The sequence below is a fragment of the Lepus europaeus genome, chromosome 21 (assembly GCF_033115175.1).
Source record: "Lepus europaeus isolate LE1 chromosome 21, mLepTim1.pri, whole genome shotgun sequence".
NCBI classification, from domain to species: Eukaryota; Metazoa; Chordata; class Mammalia; order Lagomorpha; family Leporidae; genus Lepus; species Lepus europaeus.
Genome location: NC_084847.1, coordinates 17,374,128 through 17,394,949, shown reverse-complemented (window position 1 = coordinate 17,394,949; position 20,822 = coordinate 17,374,128). Strand labels below are relative to the sequence as shown.

At 46.4% G+C, this 20,822-nt stretch overlaps 1 protein-coding gene across 2 annotated transcripts; it reads left to right on the top strand.

The window, feature by feature from the left end:
- Positions 1–272: 272 nt before the first annotated feature.
- LOC133750404 (transport and Golgi organization protein 1 homolog) lies at positions 273–19,769 on the top strand. Of its 2 annotated transcripts, none has more exons than XM_062180010.1 (17): positions 273–469; positions 1,676–1,759; positions 4,317–4,403; positions 4,864–4,950; positions 7,509–7,637; positions 11,019–11,069; positions 11,209–11,271; positions 11,716–11,788; positions 11,950–12,076; positions 13,627–13,728; positions 14,405–14,465; positions 14,563–14,598; positions 14,685–14,746; positions 14,865–14,950; positions 16,032–16,102; positions 18,023–18,149; positions 19,622–19,769. In XM_062180010.1, the coding sequence occupies exons 1-17, from the start codon at positions 326–328 to the stop codon at positions 19,639–19,641; spliced, it is 1,410 nt and encodes a 469-aa protein (XP_062035994.1). In that variant the 5' UTR covers positions 273–325; the 3' UTR covers positions 19,642–19,769. The 2 variants fall into 2 exon arrangements, with proteins under 2 accessions (XP_062035994.1, XP_062035993.1); XM_062180009.1 differs by having other exon boundaries at positions 14,685–14,752.
- The last annotated feature ends 1,053 nt before the right edge of the window (positions 19,770–20,822 follow it).

Below are 20,822 nucleotides of genomic sequence, written 5' to 3'. Positions count from 1 at the left end.
TTTTACCTGCTTTGCCATGACACCAGCTCCATAGATGAATCTTTCATTTTTTTAAAGTATATTTCTCATATTCAAGGAAGACAGAAAGGGCAAAAAATAAAAATAAAAACAAAAAAGGTGGCCTGAATACTAGGCCCTATTTCAGTGGCAGCTTCTGGTTCTATAGGGTTGAGGAACTAACAGTTGTTTGGAAACACCCAAACATCGTTGCTCTGCTTGTTGTGATGGGTACAGTGTTCCAGCTGCTCACACCTCCATCTCACCCCAGACTATGTCCTGGAACTGTGGGGCAGCAGAAGCGCCCATTCTGTTCCCATTTCCTGAGATGGTTGGCGGCCATGTAGCTCTGGAGAAGAGTGAGCAAGAACAGCAATGCGCCCAGCACGTTGGGGAAGATGACAAGCGGCACTTCAGTGGCTATTCTGACCTACTTGACGCAGCTCCTACGCTGTCTCCCCACGAGCTCCAGGTAGGAGGCCTCAAAATACATCTTTAAAAACAAGCCAAAAAACCTTTCAAAGTAAAAAACAAAACAAAACAAAAACCCAACACACTGTTCTATTTCTGTCCAGTGTTCAAAGGAGGAAATAGCTTGATCATTTTTGTTGAGACTGTTTGCCATTCCCAGGTTGCATTTTCAATGACAGTGAAGCTCCTTGCCCATCCTCATCTCTGAGCATGTGGATGAACAATCCTGGCTTGCATTTCCCTCCTCCATCCACGCTTATGGTCACTGACTGTCAGAGCCTCAGCTTTTAGTGGCTCCATTGGATCTCACTCAGGATTGCATAACTGACAGCAATGTCCAGACAGCCGGCAGGTGTAGCCAGAGGGCCCAGGCTGGGGCGGGGGTGTTTTACAGTGATTGGCCAGATGGCCTTGTGCTTCTCATGCATTTGATGGGCATCTGTAAACACGGTGCTGAGAGCAATGGCAGCGAGGCCGGCGGGGTTCCTCATAGCATGCTCTCCAGGACTGCCCACTGCACGGGCTGAGGGTGGAAAGGCTCAGGTTCAGTCCACTTTCTAGAGAAACTGAGGCTGGGTTGTGGGTTGGCGTGAATTCTATTTTGAGCTTTTCTTCCAATAACACTTGCAAATCTAGGTTCTGTAGGACAATATGTTTGCCTTTTGTCATGGTGACCAAACATTCCCAATTTGTTGCCTCCCTTCACACAGTGATTTCCACTGTCACCATTGATCAGTTTAGGTGCAATACCAGGAGTTAGGAAGAGGAATTCTTAGTGGCCATTTGGAGTTGTGTTTCTAAATAACTTCGATTCTCATAATTTCAATTGGTACACACATCACTTTACCCTGCAAATCCTCATGTACTTCCAAACTTCACACAAAGTGTGCTGGTTCAGAATCATTGTGAACATTGAAGAAAACTTTAGGTTGTTTTGGAAATCTGGGTTCAACAATAATGCGTACTTAATTTTTGGAATAAACCTTTCCATCCTCCCATCCTGAACTGCTCAGCCAAATCTATCACATTTATGGAAGGAAATCAGACAGAATGGGTTAATTTTTGTTGGAACAATAACTCAAGTATAACTGTCACAGCAGTTCCCCATCTTTCTCAGTCATGTTCATGTGTGTAATAGATGTCTATGCATTATTACCATTGACACCTTAGCACATTTTGTAATTGTTTTTCTCATTCTTCCATACAGATTGGCCATATAACTGGATTTTCTTCAAAACTACTCAACCAGCCATTTCATGTACATCCAAAAGATCTTGGCTTCACATCCAAAGTAAGGTTATATTTATTTGTCAATCAATTATAAACTGACTTATAAATTCATAGGTGAAATTCTGTTAACCATTTTAACATATTTTCCATGTTTTGGTCAGAAAAATAAAGCCATGTCAGTTTGTGTGTCAGATTTTGTTCTAACAGATGGTTTGGTAAACGTGCAGTAAGCAGTATGTCCTTAAAGAATAGAATTTATTTTTAACAACTGTACACAGCAAGGAAATCATTATCTCATTTAAGATGGCAAACCCTTCCATGACTCTCAAATGTTTCCTCCTGCTCCTTGCTCATCCACCTGAACGTCTCCTTTCTCCCATTCCCCATCGATCCACTGATCCCAGTCCATTACATTCCATAGAAGGGACTCAGACATGATGGGCTTGTTTTCTTTCTTTCTTTTTTTTTTAAGATTTATGTATTTATTTTGAATGGTAGAGTGAGATAGAGAGAGAGAGAGAGAAAGAGAGAAATGAGGGAGAGAGGGAGGGAGGGAGGGAGAGGGAGAGAGAAAGAGGAGAGATCATCCACCCACTTGTTTACTCCTCTAAAGGCCGCAATGGCTGGAGTCTGCCCAGGCTGAAGCCTGGAGCCTGGAACTGAATCCAGGTCTTCCATGTGGGTGGCAGGGGCCCAAGTTTGTGGGGTCATCATTGCTACCTTCCCACGTACGTCAGCAGATAGCTGGACTGGAATTGGAGTAGCTGGGACTAGAACTGGTGCTCTGATAGGGGATGCCAGCCTAGAAAGCAGCGGCTTTCCTGCTGTGCCACAATGCTGGGCTTAATTTCTGTTGGGCTTAATAACTCAGGTATGACTGTCACAGCAGTTGTCCATCTCACCAGTCACACCCATATCTATAAACATGGATCTGTGAATAATTCCCATTGATAGCAAATTTAGTAAACATTTCCTCATTCTTCCATATAATTTGACCATATATTTGGATTTGTTACAAAATAATTTAACCAGTCATTTCACGAACATTCAATAGGAGATCTTGGCTTCACTTCGGAGTAAGTTTGTATTCATTTATTAATTGTTGTAAACTGGCTTATAAATTCATAGGTAAAATTCTATTAACCATTTTACCAGATTTTCCATGTTTTGTCAGAAAAAAAAAAAGCTCTTGTCAGCTTGTGTAGTAGAGTTTTTCTACAGATTAAATTTGGCAAAATCGTATATGGTAAGCAGTATCTCTTCAAAGATAGGATATATTTGTTTTTACATTTGTATACAGCAATAAAATTATCACATCATTCAAGATAGTAAACTCACCCATCGCTCTCATACATTTCCTTCTAATCCCTGTGTATCCTTCGACCTTCTCCCTCCATCCTCTTGTCCTGTCCTGCTACACATGATCTCCAGCTATTACAATTTATAGAAGAGACTCAGAATCATGAACATATATCTATGAATTATTCTCAGTAATACTACAGCAGATTTTGTAAATGTTTTCTTATTCTTCCATATAGTTGGACCATATTTTTGGATCTGTTACAAAACAATTTATCCAATCATTTCATGAACATTCAATAGATCTTGGCTTCACATCCAAAGTAAGTTTGTAGTCAAACTTATTAATTGATTATAAACTGACTTATAAGTTCATAGATGAAATTCTATTAAGCATTTTAACAGATTTTCCATGTTTTGTTAGAAAAATTAACCTATCAGCTTTGTAATAGATTGCTTTCTATAAGTTGTTTGGTAAAATTGTGTATATTAAGTAGTACCCTCTTCAAAGAATAGGATATATGTGTTTTTATGTTTGTATACATTAATGAAATTGTCACATCATTTAAGATGATAAACTCACTCACTGCTCTCATACATTTCCTTCTAATCCCTGTGTATCCATTGACCTTCTCACTCCATCTTCTTGTTCTGCCCTGCTACACTGGTCTCCAGGCTATTGCATTTTATAGAAGAGATTCAGAATCATGAACATATGTCTATGAATTATTCCCATTAATACCTTAAAATTTTGTAAATGTTTTCTCATTCTTTCATATAGTTGAGCCATATATTTGGATTTGTTACAAAACAATTTAAACAATCATTTCATGAACATTCAATAGGAGATCTTGGCTTCAAACCCAAAGTAAGTTTGTTTTCATTTATTCATTGAACGTAAACTGGCTTATAAAGACATAGGTGAAATTCTATTAACCATTTTAACAGATTTTCCATGTGTTGTCAGAAAAGTTAAACATTTTTTAGCTGTGTAGCCAATTTTTTCCACAAGTTATTTGGTAAAATTGTGTATAATTATCAGTATCTCTTAGAAAAATAGGATATATTTGTTTTTATACAGTAATGAAATTGTCAACATGATTCAAGATGGTAAACTCACCCATCACTCTCATACATTTCCTTCTGCTCCCTGTTTATCCATCGTCCTTCTCCCTCCACCTTCTTGTCCTGCCCTGCTGCCTTAGTCTCCAGGCTATTTACTTTATAGAAGAGACTCAGAATCGTGAACATATGTCTATGAATTACTCCTACTGATACTGTAGCAAATTTTGTAAATGTTTTCTCATTTTTCCTAATAGTTTGGCCGTGATTTTGGATTTTTTACAAATCAATTTTACCAGTCGTTTCACGAATATTCAATAGGAGATATTGGCTTCACCTCCAAAGTAAGTTTGTATTCATTTATTAATCAATTGTAAACTGGCTTATACATTTATAGGTAAAATTCTATTAACTATTTTAACAGATTTTCCATGTGTTGTCAGAAAAAATTAAACTCTAAGTTTATGTATAAAATGTTTTTCTACAAGTTGTTTGGTTAATTGTGTATAGTAAGCAGTATCTCTTCAAAGCTAGGATATATTTGTTTTTTTTACGTTTGTATACAGTAATGAACTTGTCACATCATGTAAGATGGTAAACTCACCTATTGCTCTCATACATTTCCTTCGGCTCCCTGTTCATCCATCAGATCTTCTCCCTCCATCCTCTTGGCCTGCCCTGCTACACTGATCTCCAGGCTATTACATTTTACAGAAGAGACTCAGAATTGTGAACATATGTCTGTGAATTATCCCACTGATACTACAGCAAATTTTGTAAATTCTTTCTCATTCTTCCATATAGTTTGTCTATGTTTTTGGATTTTTTACAACACAATTTCACCAGTTATTTCATGAACATTCAATAGGAGATATTGGCTTCACATCCAAAGTAAGTTTATATTTACTTATTAATTGATCATAAACTTGCTTATAAATTTAGGTAAAATTCTATTTGTAACTTTAAAATATTGTCTGTGTTTTCATTGGAAACATAAAACTGTGAGTTTGTGTACCAGGTTTTTCTCCTACAGATTGTTTGGCAGAGATCTTTATAGAAAACAATATCAGTTTCAGAAGTAGAATTTATTCATTTTTAACATTTGCATACAGTAATAAAACCATCATCTCATTTAGACTGTGAACTCGGTCATCACTCCAGATATTTCTTTCTGCTCCTTGTTAACTCATCTGACCTCTAGCCTCTCTCCTCCCATTCTCCTCTGGACCACTGATCCCAGTCTATCTCATTTTATAGAAGGTAATCCAACATGATGGGTGTTGTTATTGTTTTTACAGATTGGTTAAGTCAGCATGACCAGATATTGATCCATATTGTTTTATATAGTAGTAGTTTGTTCCTTTCCATGGCTGAGTAGAATTCTTTACCTTGGATATACCACAATTTACTTATCTTTTATTTTGGAATGGGTTGCAGGAATTGTATTTCTATTGATCTTGACCCTTAAAATAAAAACTCAGAAACTCACATGCTTGTGAGGTTTCCTAGTATCTCATTGAATTTTGCAACTCCACAATGAGAAAGATCCAATTGTATTGTACCTATAATTCTTCAAGCATGAACAATCTCAATCATTTTTGGAACTCCTGTTCAAAAAAACTCACTGACATAAAAGACATTTTGGTTATGATAATTGATTTGAAAGGCAGAGTTTTAGGGAGGCAGAGAGAGAGAGAGTTCTTTTATCTGCTGGTTCACTCCCCAAATGGCTGCAATGGCTGGAGCTTGGCCGATTTGAAGCCAGGAACCAGAAGCTTCTTCTGGGTATCCCATGTGGGTGCAGAGTCCCAAAGACTTGGGCCATCTTCTACTGCTTTCCCAGGCCATACCAGAGAGCTGCATTAGAAGTAGAGCAGCAGGACTAGAACCGGCACCCATATGGGATGGCGGCACTGCAGGTGCTGGCTTTACCTACTGCAATCCCAGTTCTGGTAATTTTTTTAAAAAGAGTTACTTGATAGGCAGAGTGACAGAAAGAGGAAGGAAGAGTCAAAGTTAGAGAATTTCCATCTGCTGATTCATTCCCTGAATGGCTCCACAGTAGTTTTGGGCCAGGTCTAAGCCACAGCGCCTGAAATTCCATCCAGATCTCCCACATGGGTAGCAGGGACTCAAGCACTTGGGCCATCATCTCCTCTTTCCCAGGAACATTAGCAGGGAACTGGATTGGAAGTGGGACAGCTGGGACTTGAGAAAAGTGCTCCAGTATAGGGTGTCGGTGTAGCAAGTGGCAGCTTAATCCACACAGCCACATCACTTGCCTGGTTTTGCTAATTATCACTGCCATTTTGTTATGAAAATGTGAAGACATATAGCATTGGTTGATTAACATTTTACCAAACATGAATTTACACATATCATCCATCCCTCTCAGTCCATCTTAGTTTCAGTATATTTCATATTGAATTACAGACATCACTGTACTTCCTACTAAGTAGTTCAGCATGACTGTCACAAACTAGAATTACCTATTTGTTGACAGATTTTTCTTTTCCAAAAAAGTTACATGGAAGAAAACATAAATATTGAGCATAAGTTCAATGTTTGGAAAATATATAAAAAACTTCTCAAGATCTACAATATGACAGTCACCCCAATAATTGCCCTCACTTTTTCCCAGTAAGTTTCTGCCCATAACAAGGATTAACTTTGCTTATTCTAGAATTTTGTATGAACAGATGCATACATACCATATTTATTTCTTTTGTCTGTCTTATTCTACTCAACACCATATTTCTAAAATCACTCACATGTTTCATAAATCAGGAAATAATTTTCTTCCATTCCTGACTTAGCATAACACTTGCATTACTAGCTCTGTTTAATTCATCATCTTGAAAGAAACATTTAGAATTTGAGGGTTAAGTTTTCGAAAAGCATACAGTTAAATCCAGAGCAATCCATGGAAAGCAGTCAGAATTTACTCTGTGGGAATTTCTGTCTTCATTCCCATGAAGGTCTAATAGAATTGATATCAAGAATAATAATAAACCCACACGTCAGCATCATTTGCAGTATCTTCATCTTGGTTTTATTTCATAAATAAAACTTATCTTTTTTCGAAATAACCTATTGATTCTACTTTTTTTTACTGATGCTGATGTTTAAATGAGGAAAACCAACGAATCCCAGAAAGAAGTGCAATGAAGGGGGTTTCTGTGCAGCATTAGACCCAGAGAGGGCAGGGCCCGTGGTGACCTGGGTTCCCTACGTGAAGGCACCCACTTTCACTATGACTTTCCACACTCCCAGACACCAGGAAATGCGAGACTGGCAAGTGTGACGTTTCTTGAGGCAGTAGAATTCCCTGCAGTGGCCTGAGGAGTGTGGTGACCTCTGGCAGGCTTGCTCAGGGGTCCTAAGGGTGAGCCCTTGCGACTGTGTAATGTGTTTGAGGATTCTCACTGTTTCTAATATCATCTTTACAGATGGTTGAGATTCTGCAGTGCAGGTTTCATTTCTGTCTGCGTTGTTTGGGAGTTTTCCAGAAGTTTATTGTCGGTGTTTTCCTTGGAATTTCTACATTTAAGATTTTCTTCTGGAGAACTAAACTTGCTGTGAGTATACTACCATACCATACAGGCATACTTTTCATTATAAATAAAGAGGAATTTTTAGCCACGGAACCCTTTATCTGCATTTAGCACTACTCCTCATTGAAGCAACACTCTCCCTACAACCCACCAGTGTTTAAAACCCCATCTTCATTTACATTGCAATATTTCTGTATTTCTTTAGAGATTAATCCATTGATTCATGTTCTTTAGAGTTATGTCATTTAGTCTCCAATTATTTTGTAGGTTTTCAGCTATCTTTCTACTACTGAATTGTAGATGAATTCTGTGGCCTGAGAGGAAATTTCCTACTATGACTGTTTAGCATGTGTTTTATGGCCCTGAGTGGTGTCTACCTTGGTGAATGTTTATGAGCCTGGGAAGAACCTGTATTGTTCTGTTATGGAATTTTTTTAAAGATTTATTTATTTATTTGAAAGTCAGAGTTACACACAGAGAGAAGGAGAGGCAGAGAAAGAGAGAGAGGTGTTTCATCTGCTGGTTCACTCCCAATTGGCTACAATGGCTGGAGCTGTGCAGATCCGAATCCAAGAGCCAGGAGCTTCCTTCAGGTCTTCTCACATGGGAGCAGGGGCCCAAGGAACTGGGCCATCTCCTACTGCTTTTCTAGGCCACAGCAGAGAGATAGATCAGAAGTGGAGCAGCTTGGACTTGAACTGGCACCATATGGGATGCTGGCACTGTAGGCGGTGGCTTTACGCGCTATGCCGCAGTGCTGGCCCCATGGATTAAAGTACGCAATAAATGTCAATAGTTTCAGGGCCTGGTGTAGTGGGTAAAGCTGCCACCTGCAATGCCAGCAACCCATATGGGAGCCAGTTTGAGTCCTGGCTGCTCCACTTCCGATGCAGCTCTCTGTCATGGCCTGAGAAGGCAGTAGAAAATGGCCCAAATGTTTGGGCCCCTGCACCTGCATGGGAGACCCAGAGAAGCTCCTGGCTCCTGGCTTCAGATTGCCCCAGCTCCAGCCTTTGCAGCCATTTGGGGAGTGAACTAGCAGATGGAAGACTCCTCTCTCTCTCTCTCTCTCTGTGTCTCTGTCTCTGTCTCTCTGCCTTTCAAATGAATAAATAAATCTTTAAAAAGGGCCAATAGGTTCTGTTCTTAGATTCCCTGTGTTGCTTTTCATCTCCTTTTCTCCTTTACATTTTTCTTTTGGGACTTCCTTTCTTCCTTCTTTCCTTCCTTCCTTTCTTTGAACTTATTAATTTGAAAGGTAGAATTAGAGAGACAAATGGCTGCAATGACCAGGGCTGGGCCAGGCTGAAGCCAGGAGCCTGGAGCTTCTTCCAGGTCTCCCACCTGGGTGTAGGGGTCTAAGCACTTGGACAATCTTCTGCTGCTTTCCCATTAGCAGGGAGCGGGATCAGAAGGGGAGCAGCTGGAACTCAGACCCGTGCCCATGTTGGAACTCAAACCGGTGGCTTTACCACTATGCCACAACCCTGGCCCCCTGACATCCTAAATTCACTGGTTCTTTCCTCATCTGTGTTGGGCCTGATAGTGAACCACCAAAGGGATGCCTCATTCTGCTGCTGTGTTTTGATTTCTTGCCTTTCTTTTGGAGCCTCACAGTTTTTCTTTCTCTGCTGATTATTTCTTCTTGCATTATGCCTAGTTTTTCCATCCGAGTCGTGGCCATATTAATCAATGGTTTTAAATTCCAAGTGTGGGCCGGCACCGCGGCTCAATAGGCTAATCCTCCGCCTGCGGCGCCAGCACACCGGTTCTAGTCCCGGTCGGGGCGCCGGATTCTGTTCCAGTCGCCCCTCTTCCAGGTTAGCCCTCTGCTATGGCCTGGGAGTGCAGTGGAGGATGGCCCAAGTGCTTGGGCCCTGCACCCACATGGGAGACCAGGAACAGCACCTGGCTCCTGGCTTCGGATCAGCGCAGTGCGCCGGCCGCGGTGGCCATTGGAGGGTGAACCAACAGTAAAGGAAGACCTTTCTCTCTGTCTCTCTCTCTCTCTCTCACTGTCCACTCTGCCTGTCAAAAAAATAAATATAAATATAAATATAAATAAAAAAATAAATAAATTCCAAGTCTGATCATTCTATCATTGCTGCCATAGCTCAGTGTGAGTTAAATGCTTTCTTTGTCAAATTGTGGGTTTTGTTTCCATGGGTGTATTTTAGTATGTCTTCTAATTCTTCAACGAACCCAGGTTAAAAGGGACTGAGGTCAATAACCAGTTTGTGTGGGGGTTTTAGGTTTGTCTGACTATGGATTAGGCTGTCTTCTGTTTACTCCAATGGAAAGTGGCAGAGGCTAAGATTTCCTCTCTTGTCCGTGCCCTTGTGTCCTCGAGGAGATATCCCTGAGTCCATAACACTTGGCACACAGTGCCTCAGCCTAAAGCTCCAGGGGCCAAGGAGCAGCCCTGTGGTGGTGATCGGGCCCCAGGGTTCCTGACCAGCTCAGTCTTGCACGGAGCCTGAGCCCTGCAACGTTCCCCTGTGCTGCTCAGTGTGATTCTGGCTTTCCCTCCAGGTTAGCAAGGGTAGAGAGAGGGAGAGTTGGCTATTTCCCTTCACAGTGGTCATGTAGTTTCTGGAAAACAGGCTCTGGGAAAAGAGATTTTCAAGAGGGCTGGCCTTTTCAAAGAGAAGGAAAGGCTCTGGGCTGCTTTCTCCTGCCTTTGGGGAGAGCAGGAGAGGCCTGTTTTCCGATGAGCACTGTGAGGACCTGTTGGGACTCCTAGAGAGAAGATGTGCAACACGTGGTGCAGCCCCACATGCCCGCAGTGAAATGTCACGCTTATCCACACTGACAGTCAACTGTGTGAGCCTGGGGGCTGACTTCTACTGAGTGCTATTCAGTAGTTCTAGTACCTATCACACAATGTCTTAAATGTAAAAGACCGACCTGAGTAAGCAAACATTCAGCATTACCCTGCAAGGTTCAAAAACAAAAAAAAAAAAAAAAAAAAAAAAAAACTGAGAGAATTATCAGATGAACAAGACATCAGGCCAAGGAAAGACACTCTTGATGCCAGAGAATTTTCTAGGTGAAGTGAGAGACACTTGGTTTTGATCTCCTTTCTTATCTATGAAGAACATTTCATTTGAGCCATCTGACTTGAGCGCCACCTTCTTTGCTTTGCCCTCACTGTTCACTCAGTCTGTCCCGTGATCGCCTAAGCAGGAATGGTGTGATGCCACAAAACATTCATGCCTTGAGGCATTTCTTTGTTCCTCATTTCTGTGTGTTTGACATAGTCCCTGGCCCCAGCCTAGATCAACCACTTTTCCATCAAATCTAGAGGTAGCTATGGATAGATTTGCTTGACCTTTTCTATTTTTAGTGTTTGGCCCAGTGTTTCTATAGAAATCACAATGCATGTTTTATTTCTATTATGTGCAGATACTGAAAAAAGAAAAATATACAGAGAATTTGAAGAACACTACATCAGAGGTAAGCTGCCTGCATTTGCTACAGGGTTTCCATTGTACACCTTACCTTTGATTCAGAACCAATATTTCATGACTGTATGGTCTCTGCATGGAATTTTGTTCTCAGAAATCACATCATTAACACGCATGTTTTTCATTAGGTTAAAATTACCATTGATGAATCCTTGCTCTGGAATATGACACCGAAGTCCAAAGACAAGGTGGTAAGCAGGAAAATGATGAGATGACAATCAAGGGTGAAGTCCGGAGCCAGGAACTCCATCCTCTTATCCCCCATGGGTGACAGGGACCCACGTACTTGGACTAACATTAACGGCTGCTTCCCAGGCACATTAGCTGGAAGCTGGGTTAGATGTAGAGTAACCAGGGCTGGAACTGGCACTCTAACAAATGATGTCAGTGTCGTTAAGCGGCGGCCTAACCTGCTGTACCACAATGCCAGTGCCCCTCACTTCCTTTAAAGAGATTTTTAATTATGGCAAAAAACACATAGCGTAAAATTAACCATCTTAACCCTTTTAAGCGCTAGCTTCAGTAGCACATACACTAAACTGCAACCCTTTGAAAATAACAATTCAGTAGTGTTAAGGAGAGTCACACTGTGCTGTCATACTTCTTGAATGTCTCTTCTCATGTTTGTCTTAAAGTCTCAGTACATAAATGAGAGGCCTGGGGCAGCCGAGCCAAAAACCTTGAATTCCAACGCACATCAATGTAAAGGTATGTTGCCTGGCAGCAAGCCCCACAGGGTGGAAATGAGTTTTCCCTGAGAAGGTGAAGAATGGCTTCTGGCCTCCAGGGCCCTCCCCATCTTCCTTCCTCACCCCAAGGCCTCAGGTCCGTGTACACATACACACAGACAACTGTTTTCTCCTTTACAGAACATGTAAAGAAAGTACAATTCAGCTGTGACACACGGGCATTTGTGAAAGCAGAAAAGGATCCTGAACTTGAAACTTTGAAGTTGCAGCTGGACTACATTCGTAAAGACCTACAGATGGCTGAGGAGTAAGATGTTCATGTGTTCATTGGGACAGACACTGCTGTGTCAGCACACATGCAGACAAACAATTCTCACTGCAGTATTACTGCCATGTTCAGTCAGAACACAACTGCGGTTCTCCTTTTTGCCTTGATTTCTAGAACCTGTGTTTTTTCTTCCCATCTGGCTGGTTGTCAGAAATTCCTGTCTGTCATTTATTTGGGGTCAGAGGGGACACTGGCACCAGCACTGACGACCTCATCATTTGGATTCCCTTGGGGTCCATGTGCCCTGCCCTTTAGGTTTCAGTCCACCACTTGGTCGTGGCTTGCTGTGTGCTTAGTCATTATCTCAATGCCAGACCTTGGGAAAAAAATCATTGAGGTCTGGTTGGATGTGATCCGGCTACAGACAGGCAGTCAGGGCACTGGCAAGGACTGGGCCCCCTGAATCCAGCCTGCAACTGAGGTCACTGACTGTAGGCCAAGTCCCACATGAGTCACTAGATTTCCAGTCCACCACCCTTCTGAGACTTAACCACAGTGTGTGGAATTCCGTGAGGTCCCTTCTTGAGCAGAGCCTGAACCCCATCCGTCTTCCTTCTCAGTCCCTGCCTTCAAAACAATATTTCTGAAGTAGGCGACAGGAGTTCCTCTCCCGACCTGCCCAGCAACTGCTGGCAATGGTGTGTCTGGGGAGGGTCTCTCTGGTGTGTCATGGCACCAGCCTTGCAGGGAGAAGTCCAGTCCTCCCATGGAAAAACCAGACAGTCAAGATCCCCTGTTTCATCCTAGCGAGCTGAGTTGTTTTCAGTTGGCTGGGCCTGGTTTCCATACTGAACTGACAAGAGCTTTCCCCAAGCAAGCACAAGAGACTGCGCCTGGAGAGGTGCACAGTGCATATCATAAAGTGCTTTTCATGCTCATTGACTTTATTTACTTAGGAGTAGGAGCAGAGAGAGAGAGGAATTAGCAGTCAGAATGGCCTGGGACTCGCCAGCAGGCCAGAGATGGATTTTTCTTTGTCCCTGTATGGGAAGCTTTAGTTTTTTCCTCAGAGTATGGGGCTAAGTCTATACATTTATGGGTGTTAAGAAAAACTGTAGGGCATGAAAATTAAACCAGAGCCTCGCTGATCAAAGAACTGTTCCTGAGGGGGCAGTACTTAGAACCAGAAGAGAGACATCTCTGCTCTGTAGGCAGTGAGAATTCACAGACAGACCAAGCAAGTGCAGAAATAGCTTCATGGGTTCCAACCAGGTGGTTGCCTTACACCTGTTGGGCTCATCTGTTGGCTGCCTCTGATTGGCTGAAGCATGGCTACTTGTGACGGCTGAGACTCAGCTGTTCCTTATACTCCCGAGTTAGGGTCTTAGTTGATGACACGCTAAGCCAGGTTGCAGTTTTATGTAGGAACTCAGAATTCGGGACCGCCCCAGGCCAATGGCCTCCTACTGAACATGGTGCAGGTTGTGGGGGAGGGGGCCTTTTGACTCCTGGCCTGCAGACCACTGGCGGGAAGACAGGCAGAGTTTCACAGGAGTTACTGGATGATGTCTCTTTCCTTCCTGTCTCAGGGCAATGGCTAGGGGAAGTCAGGAGCAGACCAATATGGAGAAGCAGCTGTCTGCAAAAGAGGAAAAACTGAATTCGACTACAGCAGAAATAGAGGAATGCAAGTGAGTTCAGATGCTAAGCACCAGCATCTCACGAAGCCTCTGCCAGATTGTTAAATTCTTAACTTTTGTACAATGTTTACTCGCGATTCACACAGAAATAGTAACAAATATTTAGAAGATGTGTGTAGAGAGAACTCACACCAGAAAAAAATATTCAAGTGTTACAAATTAGAAAAAATGTACAGTTGCTAGACATTTCCTGATCCCGGACACTGGCCAGACCATGTGGAAATCTGGTTCACGTAAATGTTTCTGGGATTGGTGACAAACTGTCCTAAGCCTTTGGAAAGCAGTTTGATGTGGGCTAAGTCACACGTCTCTGAAAGTGACTGTGCCATTTGGAAACCCAGCCATGGTGGCCTAGCGAAACACAGTGAGGGCCTAAGTCAGAGAGTAGGGCCTCGGGGGAAAGGTGCTCGGGGGTGGAGGAGAGAGCAGGGAAACACTGAGAACGGACCAGGAAGCAGTGCCAGCCTGGAAGCTGCAGGCGTGCGTTCCAGATAGACAAGGACATGACAGAGACAGCGGCGCTCCTGCAACACTGTCACAGACAGGGGACTGTTTCACCGGTGCGGATACACTGTGTGAGGCTCAGGTGTGAGGGCAGCAGGGGCTCGGGCAGGGGACCCACACCCAGCGGTGCCCTTTCACTCATGAAAGCGAATCTAAATCACAGGAGCAGAATTCACCAGCTGCAGGAGGAGCTGCAGCAGGAGGAGCGCAGCTTTGCGTGCCAGGTGAGCTGCGTTCTGCAGAGCCCTGAGCGCCCCTCGCCCGACCCTAACGCCCCCCACAAGCCCTCACCAGACCCTTGTGATGTGTTGGCTTTCTCAGGTCTCCACGCAGTACAGAAAGTCTCTGGACAGCTGGGTAAGACTCTTTCTTAGCGACTCTTAGCTTCCTTCCTTCTGTGCCCTGTCTTCCGTGACTGACGAACCCTCGTGTTCCTCCCACAGCACAGGGCCAATGCGTTGGAGCAGGAGCTGGTGCACCATGACAGGGAGGCTGAGTACCTGAGGTACAGGTACGGGCTAGGCTGGACTCTCGAGCCCATTTTTGCATTTTTGAGATAAGGCTGTGTTGAGTGCTGTGATGTTCTCACTGTCATTGAAGTGCATTTTTTCTCTGTCTTCAAGATTGGAAATGATGAAGCTGGCCGAGGGGTACAAGAGGCAGGAGCCAGCCCTGGGAGGACCCGGCTGGGAGAACCAGGCCCGGAGAGGTAGGAGCAGTGGGGGAGAGGCAGCAGCTGCACTTCCGTGGGAGACCCCGCCCCTCACTTCTTGTTCTGGGGGCGATCATGAGGGTCTCTGAACACTGTCCCCAAGCACTTAGTAAAGGGAACGCCTGGGCAGGCAGCACACTCAGGTGCCCTGGCCTCGTGGCCCTTTGGGCCTTACCCCATGAAGGGTGGAGCCGAGGTCCCTGTACTGGCCGTGGACTCCCCACCCCCACTACCCTGACCTCTCAGTTGCTCTGTGCGCAGTGGGAAACTGGGCCAGCTCCTCCTGCCCCTTCAGTCAGGGGCAGAAGCTTTATTGTTCTTTCACTTGAGAAAAATAACACCAAGGACACTCTCGAGTTGGGGCAGAAGGTCCTGTGAGACAAGCAGCTGCCTTGCTCTGTCTTTGCGGATAAATATTCTGCTGCCGTTCACTGTAAGGGAGCAGGTGTTTCTGGAGGTGCCTTGATTCTTTTCATTGTCATCTTGCACTGCGTGCTCTGGGCCTCTGTTAGTGAGTAGATGTCCCCCAGTGTCGGTATCCTGAGTGAAGTTCTCACATTCGCACGGTCCTGTTGACCCCCACGGCACTGCTTGTCTCCCCGCTGCATAGGAGTCTCTTGCAGCCCATTTGTGCCCCTTAATACGTAGACGATGCCAAGGCAGAAACAGAAGGCAGAGCACATGGCGACCACGGGAGTGAAAATCCACCCAGGGCCAGAAGCAAAGGACAAGCAGTGCAGCTCAGGGCAGGGCTCCGTGGGTGTCCTCTGCACCCAGGGCTGCCTTGTTGTCACTTTTAATCCGTGCTTGAATTTTCACTTCCCCTGCGGGGAGGGAAACCTTGGTTTTCCTGTTGATTTCCAGCTCCCTTGCGTCCTGCCCTGTGCACAGCGGGGTGAGGTGTTGGGCAGACCCCTGCTGGAGTCTTCCTCAGGGCTCCTGTGTAGCACCTGGTGACCCCGGGCCTCTGGTCAGGGCCCCGTCATGGGCTCGAGACTCAGGTGGTGGGGGAGGCGTGCAGGACTGCAGGGCACGGAACACGTGTGAGCCAAGCCCGGTCTCTTCTTGCCTTCCGCAGATGCAGGTGCTCCCGCAGACCCTGGGAGACGCAGTGGCCCGGTCCCGGCCAAGCACGCTCAGAACGCACAGGTACATACCAGGGTCATCACCCCCATTTCGGGACACTTGACTTTGCGGAGGTGTGCTCTCCTGGCCTCCTCTGCACTGTGTGGGTCTTGTGATACCTTTGTTGTGTCTTTCACTTTTCAAAAAGCAAAATCTTCCCCAGGACCCACGGGCCCCACCCTTCCCAGCTGGGTGTGTTGGTGGCACCTCTGAAGGTTTCATGCTTGGAGGCTGGGGCCCGAGGGAGTCCGGGTCAGTGTCTGGCGGTCCCGGGGGGAGGACAGCACCAATCTCCTGACTCCGGGTCTTGCCACACGATGACTGCTCCTGAGCTCCTATATTTGGTGGTTGCCATTTGACATTTTCCTTTGTGGGGGCAGGTGACTGATCTGTTAGCACACCTGCTGTGACAATCAGAAATGAAAAACGTGAAGCCTCATCCCCTCCAACATGGTCGGAGGTGCAATCTTGAGTGTCTATTCAGAGTCCAGGCTTTGCTAAGTTCCTACCTCTTTGCTGTCCCCTCTGCTGCTGCCGAGTCCCTCCGAGGGTGGGCCTGGTGCTTGTGTCCCCTGTATCCGGCCTTGCTTCTCTGTGCCGGAAGTGTACACAGGCAGGGACAGAGTGAAGGGGAAGTCGGGTCTGGAGTGCCCGCAGCAGCCTTCCAGCCAACCTGGGGAGCTGCACCAGCTCTCGGGTCTCACCTCCCAGGACATCTCTGCTTTGATTTGCAAATGCACTGATTTTCATCCCAGGCACATTTCTGTGTAGGACAGCATGTGCCCGCACCTCCTCGCGCACTTAAAATTCAGTCCTACCTGTGAATTCAGGTGAATGTTGTCCCTGTGCCTAACTAACTTCCAAAGGTGACATTGCTGCTGCATGACCCGGGACTCCACGTCACCTGGAGAGCTCTGTGCCTGGGGGTGGCACCTCCAGGGAGGACACCCTTTTTGTCAAGGGAAGCAGCAGGAATGAGAGAGGTTTGCAGGGGCACTGGTGTCACTCGCTGCACCCTCTGAAGTGAGTTTTTCTGATCCCTTGGGAGCCCCCATGTCTGAGACCGAGAGTGGGTTTTCTGTGGAGTGTGCTAAGGCCACCCTTGCCCTGCAGAGCTCTGAGAATTAGGGACAGGCCAGGGAAAGCCTGTGGAGTCCTCCCCAGAGGCTGGTGCTGCCTGTGTGGAAGGTGCCCTCTCCTCCCCCTCCCTCCCTCTCCTCTTAGCACGCACATGCACATGAGGAGCAGGTGTGCTGGGGGGAGGGGAGCTGCACATAGGCACCCCTATCTGGGAGGCTTCTCTTTGTGAGTTTGCTGTGACAGAATCCTCGAGGACCGGCCCACTCCATCCTGATTGGCAGACACAGTTTTGTGTGGTGACATCAGTTTATTGTCCTGGCATCCAGGACTATGCCCCACCTCCCACCCCACCCCACTCCATGAGTCAAGACCCAGCAGAGCAGGATGTTTTTTTTTTTTTTTTTTTTTTTTTTTAGACAGGCAGAGTGGATAGTGAGAGAGAGAGAGAGACAGAGAGAAAGGTCTTCCTTTTTGCCGTTGGTTCACCCTCCAATGGCCGCTGCGGCCGGCGCATCTCACTGATCCAAAGCCAGGAGCCAGGTGGTTCTCCTGGTCTCCCATGCAGGTGCAGGGCCCAAGGACTTGGGCCATCCTCCACTGCCTTCCCGGGCCATAGCAGAGAGCTGGCCTGGAAGAGGGGCAACCGGGATAGAATCCGGTGCCCCGACCAGGACTAGAACCTGGTGTGTCGGCGCTGCAAGGCAGAGGATTAGCCTGTTAAGCCACGGCGCTGGCCAGCAGGGTGGTTTTGTAGCACTGAAACCTAGTGCAGGTGCCATGGCCTGTCAGCCTGCTTTGCTGGGCCCAGCTCCTGTGCTGATGTTTTTCTCCATCACAGCGATGTTACTGTATTGTGTTCTGCAGGTCAACATGGAGGCACGGAGGTGCCCTCCTGCCCGGAGAATGCGCAACAAGAACCGCTCTTGTCCACCATGCAAGAAATATGGGCGAATGCGCTATGTTCCAAAGAACACACTGTACACGATATATGGTATGTTAATCTGCATGGAGTGAATTGACTTGCAAAGCGTACTCCTCTCTCCGTCACTCTGAATGGTGCAGCAGGGGAGTGGGGCTGGCTGAGGAGCTGGAATTTAAGTTTCTGAGGACATACAAGGGCCTGCATTGACTCCCTACCATGCACAAGGCAGCAGATATATGAGGAAATGAGTTGCTTATAGAAGCCAGAAATATCAATTCTACAGATACACATGGAATCTGGGGCCACGTGCCCAGCTCTGTGAGGACTGAAACCCCTCCCTGACTTCAAGGGCATCAGATGTCCTCCAGGGAAGACACACCCAGGCCACAGCACAGAGCTGGGCAGCAATATAATGAGAGCGCCAACGCAGGGCCTGGGAGTACGAGTCAGGGAGTGATTCTCCTGGGAATAAACAGGAGAGTGGGGAAAAGAGAGAAGGAAGTGAGGAGATGGGCCACTTGGGGGTCTGGGGAGCTCCCTCAGGTGGGGCTGGAAGAGGCCACCCAGGCAGGGCGGGCAATGAAAGCAGGAGCATGGAGACCCCGTGAAGTCACAGCTCCAGAAGCACCCATGACCCAGAGTGGGCCAGGGCCCCATGCTGCTCAGAGCTCCTTGCTGCCCTCAAGCCCTTTGTCCATAATTGGCAGAAAAGAGAAGGGAGTGCCAGTGAGGACGGGTGCCCTGGAGGTCCAGGAAATGGACTACAAATGAGGAGACTTTGCTTGATGATGCCCCAAAGACACTGACTGTGCAGCTGGGTCTGGGGCAGTGGGCTGCTCCCTCCGCATCGTGATGAGCAGGCTCCAGGGGGAGCTGACGCTGACTGTGTGCTGCCCAGCTGGGCGCCTCTCACCACATCCCAGCCTCCTCTTGCCTTGCTCTCAGCTCCACATCAGGCACCATGGGGGCTCTCCCTGTGGCTCTGCTGCCTCAGGCCCTGATACCCACGCTCTGTGGGGCCTCCTCTGAGCCCCCCTCAGTCACCTGTGACACGGGGATCCTGTTTCTGAGGACACTGTTAGGAAGAAGAAATAAGCCCATGGCAAAAGTACCTGGCAAATGTCTGCACATACTGGGTGCTCCCCTTCCCACATCACATGAAAACTCTCCTCTTGTAAGATCATCAAAAGATGTTCACTGGAGTACAGTAAACAAATCTAAGGGTGTAATAGCTCAGGCCAAGACATGATTTGCAACCCTGTTTGCAAAGATGAGGCAGAGTCTCCTCTCTGTTATTCAAATTCAGACATGACAAGGTAAGGCAATGATGAGGATGTGCTCACAGGAAGCTCAGATCTGCCTGAGATGTGCAGACTGTGATGTTTCATGACCTAGAGACACAGATACAGCCACACATAGAAGTACTCGCTGTAGCCCACATAGATGAGAGGGGACACAGTGTGGAGAGGACAAAAGTAAGACCACATGGAAATAATCTCAAATCTTCTTGCCTTCCATGCCAATCATTCTGAAATTTGAAGAGGAGCCCGAGCCACACTAAGCATGCTGTGGAGATGATACACATTGAAGAACTGACCAGTGCTCACTCCTGAATGTTTTCCCTGCTCCTTGCTGCCTCCTCCCTCTTCCATCCTTCCTAATGTTTCCCTAATAAACCTCATGACATCCCCTCTCTGTCTCAGTGTCTGTGTCCTGGAAGACCAACTGATAATTCCTGGTTCACAATGTGATTCACATTCACAGATCAAACATGGGTGGACACTCTGGTACTGTAGAGAGAAGCAAGATTGTCCTTTTTTTAAAAAAAAAGGTTTTTTATTTTTTGAAAGGCAGAATTATACACAAAGAGGGAGAGAGAGAGATCTTCCATCTGCTGGTTCACTCCTCAAATGACCACCATGGCTCTGGCTGGCCAGGCTGAAGTTAAGAGCCAGGAACTCCATGTGGGTCTCTTACGTGTGTGGCAGGAGCCCAAGTTCTTGGGCCATCTTCACTGCTTCCCCAGGTTCATTAACAGGGAGCTGCATCAGAAGCAGAGTACGCAAGACTCAAACCAGCATTCTTATGGGAGGCTGGCATTGTGGCCGATGGCTTAATCCGTAGTGCCACTGCACTGGCCCCCCTCGAGATTGCCCTTTCTGGTAGTATTGACCATGAGGAGCACAAGGTAGCCTTCTGGGGTCGGGAATATCTATCTGGATGTGGTGGTGCTTGGGCTAATTCTAGAAGTGTTCACTGAGGACCTGGTATCTGCCAGTCACACGGTGCCTTGTGACCAGATACACAGGCACACAGGCACGTATCCCACGATGTGGCCAGTTTAGGTCATGGGCAATGGCTCTCCAGCAGTGGCTCAGAGAGCCCAGCGGGAGGATCCCAGGTCAGACATTGTAGGGCCCTTCCTTCACTGTACCAGCTGCTCTCCAAGGGCACCGTTCCAGGAAGACTGTTGGCAGCTGAGCTTGGAGCAGAGATTTCTTGAACCCTCCTGTGAACTGCACGGTCCTTTAGCATTTCTTTATTGAGTGATGGGCAGAGGGCAGTTCCAAGAGGAACTATACACAGGGCTGGAGTAGAGTAGGGGCCTGCGTCGTAGAAAAGGTGAGGCACAGAATGGAAGAGAGAGAGAGAGTACCAAGAGGGAGAAGAGGGGCTAGAACCTACTGTCCCCTGACCCTTGGCTTCTGGCCTCACCAGGATTCCAGCCGTGGCTCTGGCACC